This window comes from Muscardinus avellanarius, assembly GCF_963383645.1.
Source record: "Muscardinus avellanarius genome assembly, chromosome: 2".
Lineage (NCBI taxonomy): Eukaryota > Metazoa > Chordata > Mammalia > Rodentia > Gliridae > Muscardinus > Muscardinus avellanarius.
The window spans coordinates 97,953,884-97,973,910 of NC_137787.1; the positions used below are offsets into that span (position 1 = coordinate 97,953,884).

The 20,027-nt window shown below is 37.7% G+C and overlaps 1 protein-coding gene across 1 annotated transcript in view; it reads right to left on the bottom strand.

Moving 5' to 3' along the window:
* THSD7B (thrombospondin type 1 domain containing 7B) overlaps window positions 1-20,027 on the bottom strand; it is a gene marked incomplete at both ends in the record, with an annotated part of 783,939 nt that overhangs the window by 547,285 nt on the left and 216,627 nt on the right. Inside the window, one exon of the mRNA XM_080689965.1 lies at window positions 10,582-10,751. Within this exon, the coding sequence (XP_080546091.1) occupies window positions 10,582-10,751 (170 nt within the window). The remainder of the gene's footprint in view (window positions 1-10,581; window positions 10,752-20,027) is intronic.

Below are 20,027 nucleotides of genomic sequence, written 5' to 3' on the forward strand. Positions count from 1 at the left end.
AATCTTCTGTTTTATTTGAGTCCATTCTAGAAGTGCTGAACTATCTGGCCTTGGCATGGAATGGAATGCTGATATAAGATAGAGGGTCATGGTTAGTGTTTCAAGAGCAAATCAGTCATCTCTCTGTGCTACCCAAAAAGCAAGAGGAATTCAATGAAACTCATCATACACTCTCTCTTGAAATTCCATTTTCCTTTTACATGAGGGACACTAATAATTGAAAAGAGGAAGAACCACAAGCATGGCCTTCAAGTGCCTCTACAGCCTACTGGGCAACTAAGACGATGATCACAATGGTCAGAAACCAGGCAGAAACTGAGTATAAGCTTAGGGCTATGGGATTAGGAAAGCTGAAATATCACTACAAAACCTCTTTTAGTTGTTCATTTTTGTTTGTTTTGAAAGAGTCTCACAAGCTTGCCAAGTCTCCTTAAGTTGCTGAGGTTGGCCTTGAACCTGCAATCTCCCTCTCTCAACCTCCCTAGTATTGGGATTATAGGACTGCAAAGACATGTCAAGATAGTTTCATTAATTCTAAAGAAATACATAATACATTGCACAAAGGAAAACATGTTTTTTCTTCTCTAGAAAATCAAATTAGGCAGGACCCACCTGTCATCAAATATAGTCTATTTTTCCACAGAGAACTTAAGTTTCCCAGGAGGGATCTCAACTCAATGTAAGGCTTTTTACTCAAATACCCTAGTACTCTGTCTTTCTCACTTGTCCAGGGCAGCTCTTTTACTCTCACTTAAATTATGTAAATTGCACCTTGAGATAAATAAATTGGGAGATTTTTAATGTCAAGAACTACCTGATAATTTAATGAATACTTAAAGTAGAAACTCTTCAATATTTATGCTAAGCACAGTTAGTCAACACATACTTCTATATCACATTAAGATAAGTTTGTTATACTTTATTATAAAAATCACTGGACTTACATAAGAAGTAATAAAATAGAACCAATAGAAACCATTATCAATTTAGACTCTTAGTGATATAGTTGCACTAAATATTTAATTTTTCCTTTCTCCTTTTCTAAACTTTTCTTACCTTTTATTCTCTTGGATAGAATATTTCTTTATTTGGGGGAGGGCGGTGCTGGGCATCGAACCCAGAAGCTTTCTACCTTCAGGCTACACTCCCAGACCTGTTTTCTATTTTATTTGGAAATAGGGTCTCACTAAGTTGCTGAGAGCCTCACTAAGCCGGCTGGCTTCAAACCTGTGCAATCCTATCTCAACCTCCCAAAACGGGGGCATTACAAGCATGTGCTACCATGCCCAGCTGAGAATTTAAATAATATTTGCCAATATCTATGTCTCTCCCTCAATCCGTAACTTACATTTTCTCAATTTGCTTCTGTACTAAGGCCTTCATCAATAAAATACACATTGTGATTTTCACCAGCTCTTTTGTTTCCCTTCATTTATAGAAAATTTGGGAAATAAAGTTGTCTTATGCTCAGACTATGGCAAGTAAGTTCCTTAGAATTCTTCTCACACAAGGAGATGGAATCATAGCTAGAGGTCTTGAGCATCTACAGACTTAGGGTCCCCAAACAATAAACTATGGTCAAATAGACATTAAAGCCCCAAATTCTATTCTATATGGTTTGTAGGCTTACAATATAAGTAGAAGCTGGTGTGGTGGCACAGGCCTATAATCTCAGCACTTAGAAATCTGAGACAAAAGGATCACAGGTTCTGGGCCAATTTGGCAACTCAGTCAAATCCTCAGCAGTTTAGCATGATTCTGTTTCAACATAAAAGGGCTAGGGTGTATCTTAGAGGTAGAATGCCCCTGGTTTCAACTCCTAGTACCACCGAAACAAAAATAAATATTTTCTTTTACAAAGGACTGGGGTATAGCTCAAAGGTAGTATGTAACTGGGTTCATTCTGCAGTACCATAAACAAACAAAAAATACAAGTACAGAAATGATGCAGCTCAACAAAAAGAAGATCTCTAAGGCTGTGTGCAATTTCCACTCCTCTCCCACCCTTTCTCTGTTTTCTCCTCTCTCTTCTTCTCTGCTTCCTCCCCCTCCCCCTCCCCCTCCTCCTCTTCCTTCTTGTTAAGGACCAGAAAAAAACACTCGCTTACCCCAAGCTTCCACCCCTTCCATCTCTGCCTGCTTTACGTGATAGACTCAGAGATCAGCCTGTCAATAATTACCTCCTACTCACCTTTGCCCACTTTCTCCTACATCCATGATCCCAGTAACTGAGAAAGTAGAAACATTACAGGCCAAGAGCCTTATCTCTCTTGGCCACAAGTGAATTGTCTTCAAGTAGCTTGCTGTTAATTAGCAAAGGTCATTTCATTTAGTTATCTGCTTCTCTGTTAGCATAAAGCAAGGGAAAATGTTACTACACTATTTAAACAGTCTCATTTCTCCTCCCAGAGTTGACACTAAGGGAAGTTCTTAACAGACTACTTTCCTGACACCTTGTTCTCACACCCAAATGAGCTTATTGACTTTAAAACCAATTTCTAAAGACAGATAAAGGACATTTCCAGCTCCTCAAATGATGGTGGGATATCTCTTCCAATTGCCCCTTATTAAATCTGTTCATCTGTTCAAAATGTAAATTACTTCAGTTCATACCTTGAAACTTTCCTGGATAATCAAGGTAAGTTTGCAGATAGAATATGACCACTCATGAGAATTATCTTAGCATAGTGATATTTTTACATTCTTATATACCGCTAGTATATGGAATTACTTCCCTAAGATATAGGGTGTGGTGGCTATAGTGGGTATTCATAATTTCCAAAATGAAGTAAAGTATTAACTTCAGTATAGCCTAGCAGTACTAGTTTCCCAGTGTCTCTGTAATTTTCTTATTATCTGAGTCATTCACAGCAATGTGCATGCCGACACTGAACACAAACTTCTTAGTTCATGTCCTTATGTTTTCCCCTACCCACACATAGAACTTTCTTTTCTACAGATCCCCCAAACTGCCTACAAGTATTATACCCTTTATGAAGAGTACCAGTGTTTTTGGGGGGATAATTAAGATTGTACCCAGGGACATTCTATCTGCGTTATACCCTGTCCCTTTTAATTCTGTGTTTTGAAACAGAGTTTTGCCGGGTTACTGAGTCTCAATGCATGGCTGAGGCTGGTGTTGAACCTGGGGTTCTTCCATCTATCTCAGCCTCCAGAGTATTGGGATTAAAGCCATGCACCAGCATCCCCAGCATGAATATTTTGTTTTATTCACATGACGTATACAAGTATCATAAGATGTAAGGCACTATAGAATAATTATTAGTCCAATTGCTTTTTCAATTAAAAGAAGATAATTATGGAAGGTACATCATAATTATATCTAGTACATAGCCTAAAAACAGACCTCCATGACAAAGATTTGGGGGAAAGGATAATTATTGTCATCCACTGTAACTTATCAAATCAACATTGTTTTTAAAAATTGAGTGAATTAAAAGACCACTAAAACATTTGTGTGACTTATTATAGCTCCTTCCAACTCAGAAATAAAAACACAAATATGGTATCTTCAAATACTACCAAACATCTCAGGACATAACCTTGTCTGCTCATATACTCCATTAATACCAACTCTGGGCCCAGTCTGAAAAAGACTATCTTAGTGTAATGGAGATTAATGCATTTTATAAACAGTTAAAAGCCAAGTCCCATTGCTAAAAAGTTGTGTTCACTTGATGTCAAATGAAGAATCTGAAATATATACACATATGTATATAAAATATATATACATCGTTATATTTATATATCTTTCTAAATATGTATTACATATATCTTATACTACATATGTATGTGTGTGTGTGTGTATGTATGTATATATATGGAGAAAGAGAGCTATATTGTTTGTTTGTTTGTGTCCCAGGCAATATTCTGCTCAACTACAAGCAAACCAACATCTTTTCCTGACTTTTAAATACAGTTTGTTTGCCTTCCACTTTACTATATGAATACATCCTCTTTCAGGCCATTTCACCTCATGTCTGTTGATATCCCAGTCACTAGGCCACATTTTCTTAACAGAATAAATTTATCCTGGCCTTTATTAGATTCTGAAAGTGCTTTCCTCCTTTCACATCTCACCTCCTGATAAATGATACTTAAATGCAGGCTGAGTGGCTTTAATTTTATGTGAAAAAATGGCAAGAAGAAAGTAGTCTAACCAAATCCAAGTAAAGATGCTTCTGAATTATAAAACAGAAACACAATTCTAACATAGCTGGTAAACAGAATCATAAATACTCACCTTCATTTCATTTCTGATTCTATTGGATTGGTTAATATTACTGGTAATACTTCTCCTATGTATTGTTACAGCATTATTTGGGCTGCACTTAAAATACCACATGGACATTGGACAATAATAGTATCATGTAAATATTCCATAGGTATTATAATATTGTTGGTAAGAATACTATTAATAAAGTCAAATGGAGAAAGGGGCATCCTCCAAAATAAGTCGTCAGTGAATTAAATCGATATCAGGATTCCCCCACATGATTTAGCCTATGCCAAGAAATTTGGATGCCCTTAAGAGGGGATTAGCATTCTCCTTTTATTCTGGCATCTAGAAATTCTGTTGCATGAGGGAACCATGGAAATGGAGCTTGAGTTTCTTCCAAGATTATGAATTCCTCTAACATCAGGTTCTTGGAATATACAATAGCCAATTACAGTGGATAATATAATTTTATAGGAGAGAAAAGGCAGTCAGTTATACTCTAGATAGTGAATAGAGAGCGTACCCATGAGGTCAAGGACACTTTAACCTTGTGGTAAAGTCATTTATGACTGAGAAAGGTGTTTTTAAAATCAGTGCTACTAAAATGCCTTCTCCCTCCAAAATCTAAAATAATACACATTTTAAAAAGTTGACAGTAAGCCAAGCATGGTGGTGCATGCTTGTAATTCCAGCATTCGGGAGGCTGAGAATGGAGGATCCCAGTTTGCGGGCAACCTCTGCAACTCAGTGAGACCCTATTTCAAAATAAAGAATAAAAATATGGCAGGGGGTGTAGTTTGGAGGTTAAATGCCCAGGTTACATCCCCAGACCTGAAAAAAAAAAGTTGATAGGAGCTGTGTATGGTGGCACATGCATGTAACCCTGGCATTTGGGAGGCTGAGACAGGAGGATCCCAGTTTGCAGACAACCTGAGCTACTTGGTGAGGTCCCTTGCAACTCAGTGAGACCCTGTTGGCTGGGAGAGTAGCTCAGAGGTAGAATGCCCCAGGATTCCATTCCCAGTAACACACACACACACACACACACACACACACACACACACACACACACAAATATTGATATTCACAAAAACCAAAATAGAAGAAATGTTCATTATTTGGCCTTTATTACATTAGCAGAAATGGTTAGAAATACTTAAATTCTGCCCATTTAATTTATTGAACACTGAATGGCCTCTTAGGGTAGGAACTAAATAGTTCTCTTGTATTTAACTTGGCCAAGAAGAAATTCTTACATGCTAGATTTGTCAAAGAAAATCTATGAATGATAAGAGTAAGAAATGTAAGCACTTAAAAGAAAGTAATAGTTTAACAATCCTGCTGGCTCACTTTCACAAAAGAACAAAATAAAAAGCTTTTGATAACAACTACAAAGGGCTCTCATGCCTTTAATGTGGCTGTGCCATATCACTCAACACAATTTCACTCACTGTATTCCACTCTGTATAAGAGAAAATGGTCATGTTAACACACTGATGTGTTTGTAACGGGGCCCCACATTTAGATCTTCTCTTCCTGAAAACGGGGCTATCAGAGTGAGGGCTTTTTATGTACTTTCTGTTTCCATGTGAACCCAAGTACTAATTTTGAAGTGTGCATTGGCCTAAGATATTTTCCTCTTTTTTAGATGCCTGAGGTAGACAGGTTGCTAAATCTGTAAATAACACCCTTTCTTTATTTGCCCCCTACCATGTAACATCTAATTCCCAACTCTAAAACACCATCTTTCCACTTTCTTCCTAATTGCAATCTTCCTGCCCAGTTTGTTTTCATTAAGAAAGCTAAAAATATTAAGGTCGAAGAAACTGGAAATAGATGTCCCATAAGAAAAGCTATTCTTACTAAGGAAACTTTAAGAAGGTGAAGTTTTCAAGAGAAGATTAAAAGTTGAAGCTAAAATATATAGGTCATAATGTATCAATTCTACAGAAAAAATTCTGTGCTTGTCCTGGAAGATTTTAAAACTGTAGTCAATAGTAAAAGTAAAGAAGAGAGCTGGGCGTGGTGGTACACAATTGTAATCCCAGTATTTGGGAGGCTGAGACTGGAGGACTGTGTGGTTCATGAACAGCCTCAGCTACTTAGTGTGGCCCTTTGCAACTCAGTGAGACCCGGTTTCAAAATAAAGAATAAAAAATAGGGCAGGGGGTGTAGCTCGGAGGTTGAATGCCCTGGGTTCCATCCCCAGACCCACAATAAATAAATAAATAAATAAATAAATAAATAAATAAGGAAAGAAGAGAGAAGGTCGTATGAAAAGAGCACCAGAGTTTGAAAGAATGAGTTAGATATTTTATGAAAATCGTATTCTCCCAAATTCAAACTCTGTAAGCAGAGTCATGTTTTGTCTTGAAACAGAAAGCATATAAATGTTCTTTTTCCAAAAGTAAATTCTAGAAGGAAGAAAATTGAATTCTTATTTAAAAATAGCTTTAACTCTGTAAGTGTGGATCTTTAATTTTAATTGTCAAAAAATGTATAGGAGTCTATAAAAATTATCCCAAATGGTGATCATCCAAGCCTATGATCATAGTTGCCTCTAAAACTCCATGTCACACAAAAGCTATCTGATATGAAAAGCTTTGTAAAATAAAAAGATGTATCACCATAGCAAGAAAGCTGCTATCATACCTTCTTAACTAAAGTCCACAGTGCAAGCATGTACACATGCTTGGAAAGCCCTAGCAAACATCCTTGCCTTTACCACTTCTGCACAGAATAACACATGTTCTTGAACGTGGCTAGAAAAGGAAACACATTTTTTCCAGGCTGTTGTCTATTCTTGGCTTTTCAATCAACTGATTTACATAAATTGGAGTGAGTTTCCCAGTCTCTATATGTTATCACTATTCCAATCTCTGCCATAAATCGCTTAGGGCTGAGGTAACACCTGCCAAATAGAAAGCTTAACATGGAGAAAGCTATTGCCTTTTCTTCCTCTTTCTGATCTGTCCCCCTTTCTTTTTTAGATATATTACATTGGAGAAACAAACAAAGCAATGGATCCTTGCCATTTGGAAGGGATATTTCTGTAGAAATTTACATATTCATAAAATATAAAAATACTCTGAGTAAACAACATGCTGCTCATTCATTACTAATCATTTCACTCTATACAGCAGACACTGAGCATGCAGTGTTCATTTGTGGCACACTTTAGGTACATTTTTCTCATTTAAATTTCACCCATAGAGATATAAAGAGAAATAAAAAGCCTTCCATCAAAGGGAAGTCCAGGTATAGATGAATTCCCAGCTAAATTCTACAAAGCCTTTTTAGAAGAAATAAAACCAATGCTTTACAATTTATTCTGTGAAATAGAAAGAGATGGAATTCTTCCAAACTCCTTCTCTGGAGCCAGTGTTACCTTAATACCAAAACCAAATAAAGATGCCTCAAGAAAATTACAGACTAATATCTTTGATGAACATAGATGCAGAAATTATAAACAAAATACTAGCAATATGCCTTCAAAATCATATCAAGAAAATTTTATACCATGAGCAAGTGGGTTTTATTTCAGAGATACAAGGATGATTCAACATATGCAAATCAAAACATGTAGTTTACCACATAAATAGAACTAAGAACAAAAATCACATTATCATCTCAACAGATGCTGAGAAAGCATTTGACAAAATCCAATTTCATTCATGTTAAAAAAATTACTATGGGAAATTGAAATAGAACACACTTACCTCAACAATGTAAAGGCAATATATAATAAATCCATAGCCAACATAATAATGAATGGGGAAATCTGCAAGAATTCACTCTAAAATCAGGAACAAGAGAAGGATGCCCACTATCACCACTTCTTTTCACAATAATAATAAAGACTCTATAAAGATCAATAAGACAAGAGAAGGAAATCTTAGAAATACAAATAGGAAAAGAAAAACTGAAATTACTTCTTTCTGTGGATAACATGATCCTATAATTAAAAGATACAAAAAACCCAACTGAAAGACTTCTAGAGCTGATTAACAATTTCAAAGTAGTGAAACACAAAATCAATCTACAAAAAAACAATGAAACCACTGAAAAAAATTCATAGAATAATTCCACGCACAAAAAATTCAAAAACAATAATACATAATAATAAATGTACTCAAGGAGGTAAAAGAATTCTACAATGAAAATTATAAAACACTAAAGAAAGAAATTGAAGGGAGGCATGGTGGCACATGCTTTGTAAGCCTAGCATTTGGGAGGCTGAGACAGGAGGATTGTGGTTTGAGGACAGCCTCAACTATGTAGTAAGGCTCTTTGCAATTCAGTGAGACCCTGTTGCAAAATAAAGAATAAAAAATAGGGCTGGGGATGTAACTTGGAAGTAGAATGCCCCTGGGTTCCACCCCTATTACTCCCCACACATACAAAAGAAGATGAAAAGATCTCCCATACATACTCTTGGATAGGCAGAATACATTTTATCAAAATGGCCATTCTATCAAAAGTGATTTACAGATTCAATGCAATCCCTATTAAAATGTCATTCTTCACAGAAATAGAAAAATCGGTCCTAAAATTCATATGGAAAAACAAAAGATCCAGAATAGCCAAAGAAATTCTCAGCAATAAGAACCACGCAGGAGGTATGATGAGACCTGACTTCAAACTATCCTACAGAGCCATAGTAATAAAAACAGTATGACATTAGCAGAAAAATAGACACATAGACCAATGGAACAAAATAGAAGATACATAAACACATACTTATAGTCAATGGATTTTTTTTTACAAAGATGCCAAAAACTTATGCTGGAGAAAAGATAATCTTTTTAACAAATGGTATTGGAAACACTGGTTTTTAATTTTTAAGAAAATGGAATTAAACGCCAACCTTTCACCCTGCACAAGAATCAACTCCAGATGAATCATAAATCTGGAAATTAGACCAGAGGCTTTGAAATTACTAGAGGAAGGCATAGGTCCAACACTCCAACAACAGGCACTGTTGACATCTCTTATTGAGAGTTCTCCTCAATAAGATCCCCAAAGCTCAGGAAATTAAAACAAGAATGAATAAATGGGATGAAATTAAACTAAAAAGTTTCTGTGCAGCAAAGAAAAGAGTCTAAAGAGAGAACCTACAGAATGGAAAAAGACCTTTGCCAGCTACTCCTCTGACAGAAGACTAACAAAGAACTTAAAAAATGTTTAATGATAAAAATTGTGTCCAATCCAAAACTGGGCAACTGAACTGAATAGTCTCTTCACAAAAGAAGAAATACAGTTAGCTAATAAATATATAAAAAATGTCCAACTTCTTTAGCAATTAGAAAGATGCAGATTGAAACTACACTGAGATTCCAATAAAAATAACAGTCATAAAGAAGTCAAACAACAATAAATGGTGGCATAGATGTGAGGAAATAGTAACTTTAATACACCATGGGTGGGAATGCAAATTAGTGCAGTTGCTAGAGTGTCAGTGTGGAAATTCCTCAGAACACTGAGAATGGATCCACCATATGATCCAGTTATACTATTCCTACATATCTTTCCAAAGGGACTGAAATCAGAATATTATAGCAATGTGAGAATATTAATGTTTAGAGTAGCAGCATAATTCATGATAACTGAATTATGGAACCAATCTAGGTGTCCAGCAATAAATGAATAAATTACAAAACTATGAAATATAAGCACAATGAAATTTTACACAATAATAAAAAAGAACAAAATTAGGTCATCTGAAGAAAAATGGATGGACTCAGACAACATGTTAAGTGAAATTAGCCAGTCGTAGAAAGTGTAGAATCATATGCTTTCTCCTCTGTGTGGAAGCTAAGGAGTAATCAGCATATAAGGGTGACCTTAGATAATGGAGGAGAAACAGCGGAGTAAAGGAGGGTGTTTAGGAGAGGTTGGGGGGATGATGAATTAAAGAAGGAAATGCTTCCATTGACACTATGCACATAAGTGAAATTATGAATGCTAATCTTAATACCATGTATGAGGAAGAGGAGGAAGTAAGGAGAGAGCCAAGTGCTGTGTGCATGTAAGTCCCTCTCATTCTGAACTACATTATGATGTGAGACGACAATGCACCAATAAAAGTATATAAAAAAAGAAAAATAAATTTCATCATGACCCTTTGGTGTCAGATGTTATGACTTTCACTACTATTTTTAACTCTTCCAATCTGTCACAAGTTGAAGAATCAAATAAATGGAGAACAAAATACATAGTAAATGTATGAATGCTGAGGATCCTAATGGAAGGAAGAATTGAGAAGAATACTGAGGAGATGATATTGAACTTGGTTTCTCTCCCAACCAGCAGTACCATCTATCACAGCACTGGCTGCCTACCTTCCTTGGCCCTCTGTTCAGTGGCTGCTGGTGTGCTTCGGGCACAGTATACCTCCCGGGTCTGGATTCCACCTCCACAAACAGGTCCTGTCATGTGCCAGTGAGGGTCCTGCTGCTCCAGGAGTAGAGAGACTTGGCATTCTTTCCATTCAGAGGTTCTCCAGGAATACCTGTTTGGTTTGATTTATTAAAAAAAAAGAAAAGGCAATAAGAAAAATATAAGAAAAATATACAATTCTAAAACAAACAAGTCATGACATCAAGTGTGTATGAAAATCTCCCTTTCAGCCAGGCGTGGTGGCACACGCCTGTGATCCCAGTACTTGGAAGGGTGAGGCAGGAGTATTGCAGATTCATAGCCAGCCTCAGATACTCAGTGAGGCCCTCTGCAACTTAGTGAGACCCTGTTTCAAAATAAAAACAAAACAAAACAAAAGCTGGGGATATAGCTCAGAAGTAGAAGTCCCCTGGGTTCAATCTCTAGTAACACACACACACACACACACACACACACACACACACACACACACACTCCCCTTCTCTCCCTTTCTAGGTCCAAGTCTTTTCCCAAGGATAAAGAAGTCTACTGGCTTTGAATTACTAAATCTCTTATATTCCCTAGAGAAACCACAGTAGTCCTCTGTGATTTAGAACAAAATGGCCTGACTGAAGAAAACTAATACAGATGAACAGTAGGTATGCTTCAATTCTGAAGCTAGAAGACTGTGAAGAATTAGAGAAAGGAGATAGAAACCCATGAGTCTCATTTGTGGCAGCTGGAATTCTCAATTTCACTTCATAGTCCTCTAGATGACTTTGTATGAAAGTTATCCATTCCTTTTTAATTAGAATAGTGCATGAATGTTTGAAGTTGTGAATATATTTCCAATAGGCTGAGATGATCTCCAATATTTCAATTTTTTTGGTATAGGAATTTTTTCTACCCAGTTGACCCTTGGCTATTGGGATAAAGGCACATGTATTAAAAATGAGTTAAAACAAATTCATTGTATTAAACTGGTTACTACTTTTTTACATATGTAGCCATGCTATTATTTAAATTGACTTAAGAATATAACTTCCTGGTTTATAGCTGGTTAAGAAACATTCCACTATGCACACACAAATGAGAAAAACACAGTGGAGTTTGTATATAACTTACAGAAGATAATACATCTACATTCATAGGTGGAGAATATTTTCACAAATAATATCTTTTTTGGGTTTTTACAAAGTTCTTCACATTACCAGCATTAATATAAACTTATAGCATTCACATATACTTCACCAGACTCATTAACTTCTGGAATAATAAAGGAAACCTAAGACATATCTATTGTCTATTTCAGGTTAGAAGAGAACATTTGGCTTTGTGATTATTTAAAATAAAAATGTTTAACAAAAACAATAAAAAAAATCACATGTATCATCAAGACTCTGGCCTTACAGAAACTAGAGTAAACCTGAGATTGAGTAACAGATGTCAAAGCAAGGAAGCAAATCTCTACGAATTATAACAGTAGCCAAAGCCCTCACAATGAATGTCATCATTCTAAAACACTTGTAAGCTGAGAATCATTAGTCCTGTAAAAAGCCCGTCGGAGAAAAAGGATTTAGACAATCCTTTGGAGCTTGTAACACAATCTTTCTTACTCAGTCTCACAACTTCTTTTTCACATGATTTTTTCCAAGCTTAAAAATTCGTCCCTGAGTAAGACAAGAACATAAGGTACAGAGTTAAGATCCTACTTATGCCAGGTGAGTACAAATAATGATATGTTCCTAATTCCTGAATATGAGAGACTGAGAGACCTTCACTTCTCCCCAGAGATAGTCTTTCTTCAGAGCTACACTTCCAAATTTCTTCTCAGAGATCCTACCTGTTCTCCCTGGCCAGGTATGTAGAAGGCTTATCCTTCATGTCTCTGAGCCTCAGGACACAGGTACCCCAGTGTTCTATGGCAAAATACAATGGGTTTAGGGTATGTAAGGCTCTCATTCCAAATCCTCTTCTTCCAAAAGTTCCCCAAACAGAGTGGGGAGGGGTGTCTCTAGGACTCCAGTCAATCAGGAGTCAGATACAGAAGGTGACTCCAAGGCCGCTATAATACAGTGTTTGGATTTCAAATGCTCCAGGCTTCCTGTGTTGGCAAGGCAGCCATGTTTGGAGGTAGGACTTGGTTGCTAGGGAGGGAGCCATGGTGCACGGTTGGGGCAATGTTCTCCCAGGTGGCTGCTGCAGCTTCCTGCTCTTTCCCTGACACCATGAGTTGACACAAGCTCTCATCCTCTCTCTCTGCTCGCTGCTAAGCTGCCCTTAGGACCTGCAGCTATGGCTCCAGTTTGGAAATTGGCATAAAACAGACTGAAATCTCCAGGTCCTTATGCAATCAATTGTCTTCTTCCAGTAAACCTTGTATGTTAGGTGTGTTGAGCCACAGTGGTAAGAATGCTGTCTAAAGCATACAGTCAGCAAAGAAAAAAGACAAGGGGGTCCTATGGGGCAGATGAAATGCATGTCTCAGCACCAAACTGGCCTAGGCTTGAATGTGCACCTTGCTATTCTCACTTTGAGAATCCACCCCAACTTCTCCTCTCCCATTTATAAAAGAGAAGCATAAAAATGCACTAAGTGTTCATTCCTTTTTTTCCCTATGTCCTTCTGCATGTGTTATTTGCTCCTTGCTGCCTCAAATATCAATCTCTCTCACAATACATGCACACACATACTCACACACACACACAGACATATACACACAGAGTCAATATTTTATTTCAAACTGATTTCATCAGACATCCTAATAATATCGGGGTACAGTGGTACATGCTTGTAATACCAGTACTTGGGAAGTTAAGGCAGGAGGATCACAGGTTCAAGGCCAGCCTCAGCAACTTGGTGTGACCCTGTTTCAATAAAAAATGAAAAAGGCAGAGGGTATACCTCAGAGGTTAAATGTTTACAGTTTTAACCCCTAGTGCTCTCCCCTAAAGTAGTCCTAATATTAGAGGTCCAGGAGGGCCACTGTGTAAGTTCCAACAACAAAAGCTAATCAAATAGCATTAAAAAAGAAACCCACAAAATTTAGCATTATAGCAGGTCACAGTAATTTGTTTGCTTGTTTGAAAGCAATAGGCCATACTGTATGCATTTCTTTTTCAATTAATTTTTCGTGACCTTATAAGAATCAGCAATGGAGGGATTTAAGAAGTCATTACGGAGAAAAATGAAAAGGAAAGTTTAATAACTGGAGTTTTGCATAAAGTAACAAAAACTCTGTTTGTAGCTCATTAACCCAAAACACCCAACTTCTATTCACTGGCAATTGGCAAAATCTCTAAGGAAATTTAGGACATTCATTAATATCACTATTATTTACCACTTCAGAGAAAATACCAACTCAGCAAGAAGCAGAGGAAAAACGTGCCCCAGGGCAGGACATGTATATTCCTTTTTGAATGTGGGTCCTTTAAGAGCCTTTGCTCATCCTTTTCTACTTTGTTTTTCAAAAGCCACACCTATGTTTAGTCACAAATCACCCAGCAGCCATGAAAACAGAACATCCTGAACTCCAGCAACCTGAGGAAGTGAGTCTGGGATCTGACAGAATAAGAAATCAAAGGAGTGTGCTCGGTTAAATGCTCCTCCCTTTCTCCTTTAGAAGTGGTGACAGTGACAGTCCTCTGGCCTCCGGAAAGCTTGGCTTCCTGATGCCTGGGACACTCTCTTCAATGGCAAAGGCTGTGTCAGTGACCAGGCCTGATCTCCCAACTCTGATGCCTTTCAATACATATTCTTCCTGTCCTCCTGCTTAGGAGAGTCTCAAAGACAAGAGTCCCACCTCTTATGGTGAACAGTACTTTGAAATTGGCTGTGAAAATACCTCCAGTAGAGAAGACGAACATGCAGTAAAAGGAATAAATCGATGCTCAAGGCCCCCTCCCTGGGCAAGTATATAGGACCCATTTGCTTTTGACAAAGGGCCTAGTTGAACAGAATAAACATGGCATTAATTTATTTGGACTGCAAGGGTATCATGACAGATCCCTAGAGTAAAAAAAAAAAAAAAAAAAAAAATACAGCATCTGCCACTCCCTGCCAGCTTAATCTGTGCCAGACTAATAAATTTAGCTACTTTACTTCATTGACTCCCCCCAACAACCTATGATGAAAATGTAATTTGCTCTTTTATAAATGAGAGAACCACATAAAGACTAAGTAACTCTTCTGAGGTCATGTAAATGGAAGAGAAACATTCAAAGTGAGGTTTATCTGATTGGAAAGTGAACCTTTTTAATGAAATGACATTCTGGTATGTTTAAACAGTGAATAGAGGCAGGCGTGGTGGTACATGCTTGTAATCCCAGTACTTAGGATGCTGAGACAGGAGGATTGCCAGATTGCATTTCTCATTTATAAATGGCCAATATCAGCTCTTAGTGAGGCCCTCCAAAACTTCGTGAGACCCTGTTTCAAAATGAAGAATAAATAATAGGGCTGAGGGTGTAGGCTCAGAGGCAGAATGCCCCTGGGTTCAATTCCCAGTATTGCAACAAACAAACAGTGAATAAAAAGCCCATTAAGTCCCATCATATGATACTGAGTGCAAGTTTAGTCAGTTATATGACAAGAACTGGCAGGTGCCAGTGTTGGTTGGAGGAGTGCATTCCTAACCAAGACAAAAACATCCTTTGTTGGTGGTAACAATATTGTCAGTGACAACTGAATAATAATATTTCACAATGCTAAATAATGTTTTCTTCTAATCTCATGCACACACACACAGATCGAGGATATTTTATAGCCACTCATGATTAGTGCACTGTGGTTATATAGAGCCAGATTTTAGCACTTTTATGAAAGAACTGTGCGTTCAAAATAGAACCAACTACAAGCCAAATAACAAAATCTCTAATTGTGAAAATCCAAATTCCTACTAGCAGGTGCAGAAGACAACCTTCTGAAGGTAAATGCCATTTTATAGCCAGGAAAGCAAATACTGCACATTTCTCCCTGGCCATTATGAGTAATAAGTAAATCTGTATTCCTGTGAGAACAACTCTGATTTCCCTCTGTTTGGTGAGAAAGTATACTGTCAGCCACTCTGAATGCCGAAAACCTGGAAAAAGGGATGCTAAGGACCCAAGTGATGAATCTAGAGGGATGATGACTCCTGCAAGGAGATTCTAGTTCAGATGAAGATATGGAGGAGAGAATGAAGACAGAAAGTTGCTAACAAGCAGACTCCATCCAATAAAGCAACAGGCCTGCCCAAACAGTAAGAGAAACACTTATGCATGTACATCATCACTCTCCCTATCTTTCAACAAGTAGTTCTTCAGCTGCAACTTTTTGCTGAGGATAATTTCAAACAGTAGAGATGGACAGCAGTGAGTGGGGCGAGGCTGCTGACCTTGGGAAGATCGCCTTTTTGTAGGCCTTTTTGTAGGCTATAAAATGGCATTTACCTTCAGAAGGTTGTCTTCTGCACCTGCTAGTAGGAATTTGGATTTTCACAATTAGAGATTTTTATGCATCAATACAGAACATCAGGTGACATGTGTATGAGAAAGATGGATGAGGAGAGCTATTTCAACACCATGTAAGAAAAATCATCAGAGTCCTGAATGAAATGAGAGGGTGGGCACAAGACCAGGTGGGCAAGAAGTGTTTCATGCTAAGAAGATCATGTTCAAGGTCCCGGATGGGACAAGCTTGGCCTGCTTTGGAACAGCACACAAAGCAGTGTGGCTGTCTGTGGCAGGACGATCTGGGCAGAGTGACCAAGACCTGAAATGAGGGGGAGTTGAGAGCCAGGTTATGTAGAGAGCCTTACAGGCCCAAGTAAAGATTGTGTCTTTCCAAATGTGATGAAAAATCACGGAACATTTTGAGAGGAGTGGAAACATAATGATGTGATTTAAGTTTTAGTTTTTGTTATTGTTACTATCTTTTTCTTTTTCTCTTTCTCTCTCTCTCCTTTTCTTTTTACTTTCTTTACTTTTTTAGGGAGGGGGCTGATTAAAGTACCCAGGGGCATATCTGAGCTATACACCCTGCTCTTTATTTTTTTGAAACAAGGTCCTAAGGCTGTCATCAAAGATGCGATCGATCCTCCTGTCTCAGCCTCCCAAGTACTGGGCTTACAGGTGTGTGCCACCATGCCTGACTGATTTTAGATTTTAATGGACCATGCTGGCTACTGAGTAAAGAATGGCAGAGAGTGGGGGAAGCAGGAGCCAGAAAGGTGTGGGGCCTTTGCCAGTCTAAGACAAATGATGGCAGCCTCAGTGACAGCAGTCACCATGAGTGTGTGGAGAAAGGAGTAGATTCTTGATCGATGCTAAAGGTAGAGCAACCTTCTAATGGATCGGACATGGGATGGGAAGGAAAGAAAGAGAGCCAATCCCAAACATCAGGACAAACAGATAGTATGACTATGAAGTTCAGCTTTTTAAATTTTTTTTATTTACATGATATAATCAATTTTTGAACCTTTCTCCCTATACCTGAAACGGTCCATTTCTTCATATGTTTCTATAATTTAAGTCTACTCTTAGGAAATGTATCTACATGAGGTAGAAACAATTATTTAATATGTGATCATTCTCAGGAAATATGTGTGTGGCTTTAAAAAGAAGCCGAGATTAACTCAAAGAGAGAAACTTACTTCAGAGTGTGTAAGTTTGATCAAAAGATACAGGAAAAAATTCTGGATTAGGAAAGTCTACTTAAGGCCTTGGAGTTCAATAATGTAGGTATCCAGCTTGACTTCCTTAGAGGAATGCGGCTTAACCCAAGAGAGAGAGAGAGAGAGAGAGAGAGAGAGAGAGAGAGAGAGAGAGAGAGAGAGAGAGAATGTGTGTGTGTGTGTGTGTGTGTGTGTGTGTGTGTGTGTGTGTGTGTTACTGGGAATTGAACTCAGATGAAGTGTACCTTTCAGCTACACCCCAGCCCTATTTTATTTTTTATCTGGAAACATGGTCCTGTTAAGTTGCTGAGGCTGGCCTCAAACCTGCTATCTTCTGCTTCAGTCTCCTAAGTACTGGGGTTGCAGGCATGAACCACCACACCTAGCATTTAGGAACTATTCATAGAAGACCTTCATCCTAGTAATGTGTCATAACATAATTCTACCAGCAATAAGACGTCCAGACCAACACAGCTTTACAACAAACTCTGCCCTTCAGAATTCAATCCTTGTCGCTTTCATAAGACTTTGAATTGCTTGTAAAGTGTGTATTATTTTCTCCTTCTAAAGGCTTAGATTTAAAGCACAGCAACCTGAAACAGGATCTCAATTGATTTAATGATGACAGATTCAAAAAATATTGCGTTAGTTAATAGCCATGTTTTGACTGAGCACATATAGATTTGCAAACACTTCTTGGAACTGAGACTCTAGTGCAAGGTATTCAAATTAAATGTGTGTGTATATTAAAAATCAGTGTACTGCAGCATGACTAATTTATGATAATGTCTGTTGTTCTTTTAAAGTTGTAAATACATTTAGAAAAGAATTAACTTGTCAGTTTTTGCTGAACAGACGACCAAAATAAAGGGAACTGATCAAGCTTTACACATTTTATGCTCTAGTAATTTTTTATTGGATAGAGTGGGGCTATTGATTATGGAAAGCTGCTCTGAAGTGCAAAGCTCTTTGCTCCTCAGCAGATGGCTTTGCTAGCCAAACTCTACATATGTATTATTAATAGACTTCTATTGCTATGCACAGCACTTAACAGTACGTTAACTTTCTTACACTAACTGGGGAACAAATCTTCCATCCAGGAGGACTTCAAGTGACACATTGGGGACTCATGAAATAATATGCAATAGTCATAGACAAACCCAATGAAAAAGGCATCAGTCTCTTACTGAAAGAATTTTCAGATTCTTTAAAAACTATTGTTCTTTCCCTAGAACATTTTCCTAAGGGTTGTAGGTAATAATTCTTTTAGTCCTCAATTGCTACAGAAAAGCTGGCTAAATTTAAACTACAAAAACAAATGAATAAAGAAAACATTTTATAAAAGAATCCAGTTATCCAAGCTGGACGTGATAGTGAATACCTATATCCCCAGTACTTGAGAGGCTGTGACAGGAGGACCACAGGTTTGAGGCCAGCCTCAGGAAATTAGCAAAGCCCTTAGCAACTCAGAGAGACTGTTTCAAAGTAAAAAAAAAAAAAAAAATATATATATATATATATATATATATATATATATATATATTTGTGTAAGTTAGAAGTAAAAATGCCCCTAGACTCACTGCCAAGAAACACACACATACACACACACACTCCATTAATTCATCTGACAATGTGTTGTTGAGGTCCTATGCCTTGTAGGGTATTAGATGAAGTGCTAGAAATCAATGGAAAAGGATTCAGAAGATGCGACTGTTAATGTGTATCAGGAGAAAAACTTCATAAATTCAGACTGTGATCTCATCTCTCACCCTTTATGAAGCAACTCATAAACACAGATAACAGAAACTTTTTTATCTGAAAAACTAGACTAGTGCAGGCAGGGGCATGCTGACCATATTGGACGTTGGCAAGTCCCACGTGTCCAGCCCTGCCTGGGGTATATGTCGTTCTTATCTCCCTGATGATGCTAATTTTAGTTTATCTTTGTGAAAACATGCCTTTGAGGTCTTCACACACATCATATAATACCTGTAAGCATGGAATAAAGTACTCTGTAAGTAACATTGTTCTAAAACTGCCCAGCAACTGGACATTTATTCCTATATCTATCATTGATTGACCATTTAGGATGAGCCAGACACTTTCTGTAGATTCTATTCTAACATAAAAAGGGAAAAATGTTCAAAACAGCCATAGAGCCACAGTGACATGTGTGAGGCAGTAAAGAGAAATATTAACAACCACTAAAAATCCATAGCTATAGTGAACGTAGCTATAGTGTTTTGTGCACTCTAATATTAAAAGAGTATATTATACAAGATCCTTAAGATAATAGACTGAGTATAAACTGAAAGTCAGCTGGGTGTGGTGGTGCACGCTTGTAATCCCAGCAATCGGGAGGCTGAGAACAGAGGATCGTGGTTCACGGACGGCCTTAGCTACTTAGTGAGGCCCTGTTTCAAAATAAGGAATAAAAAATAGGGGAGGGAGTATAGCTTGGAGGTCAAATGCCCCTGTGTTCCATCCCCAGACCTGGAAAAAGAAATAAAAAAAAAAAACTAAAAGTCTTCCATCTCTGAATTCTCCAGTGATTCACACAGTGACAGTCCAAGGCAGAGGCTGAGCAAATATCAACTCAAAAATATGCCACTCTGTTCCAGTGGACAAAGGAAGTACCGACCAAGCCAAATTCTCACCCTCCATCTTTTTCCCTAACACCCTCTGTGGCTTCAATAGTCAAATGAAATCTCTACCGACTCATTTCCAGAGCTTCCTCAAGGAAGAATTCTATCTAGA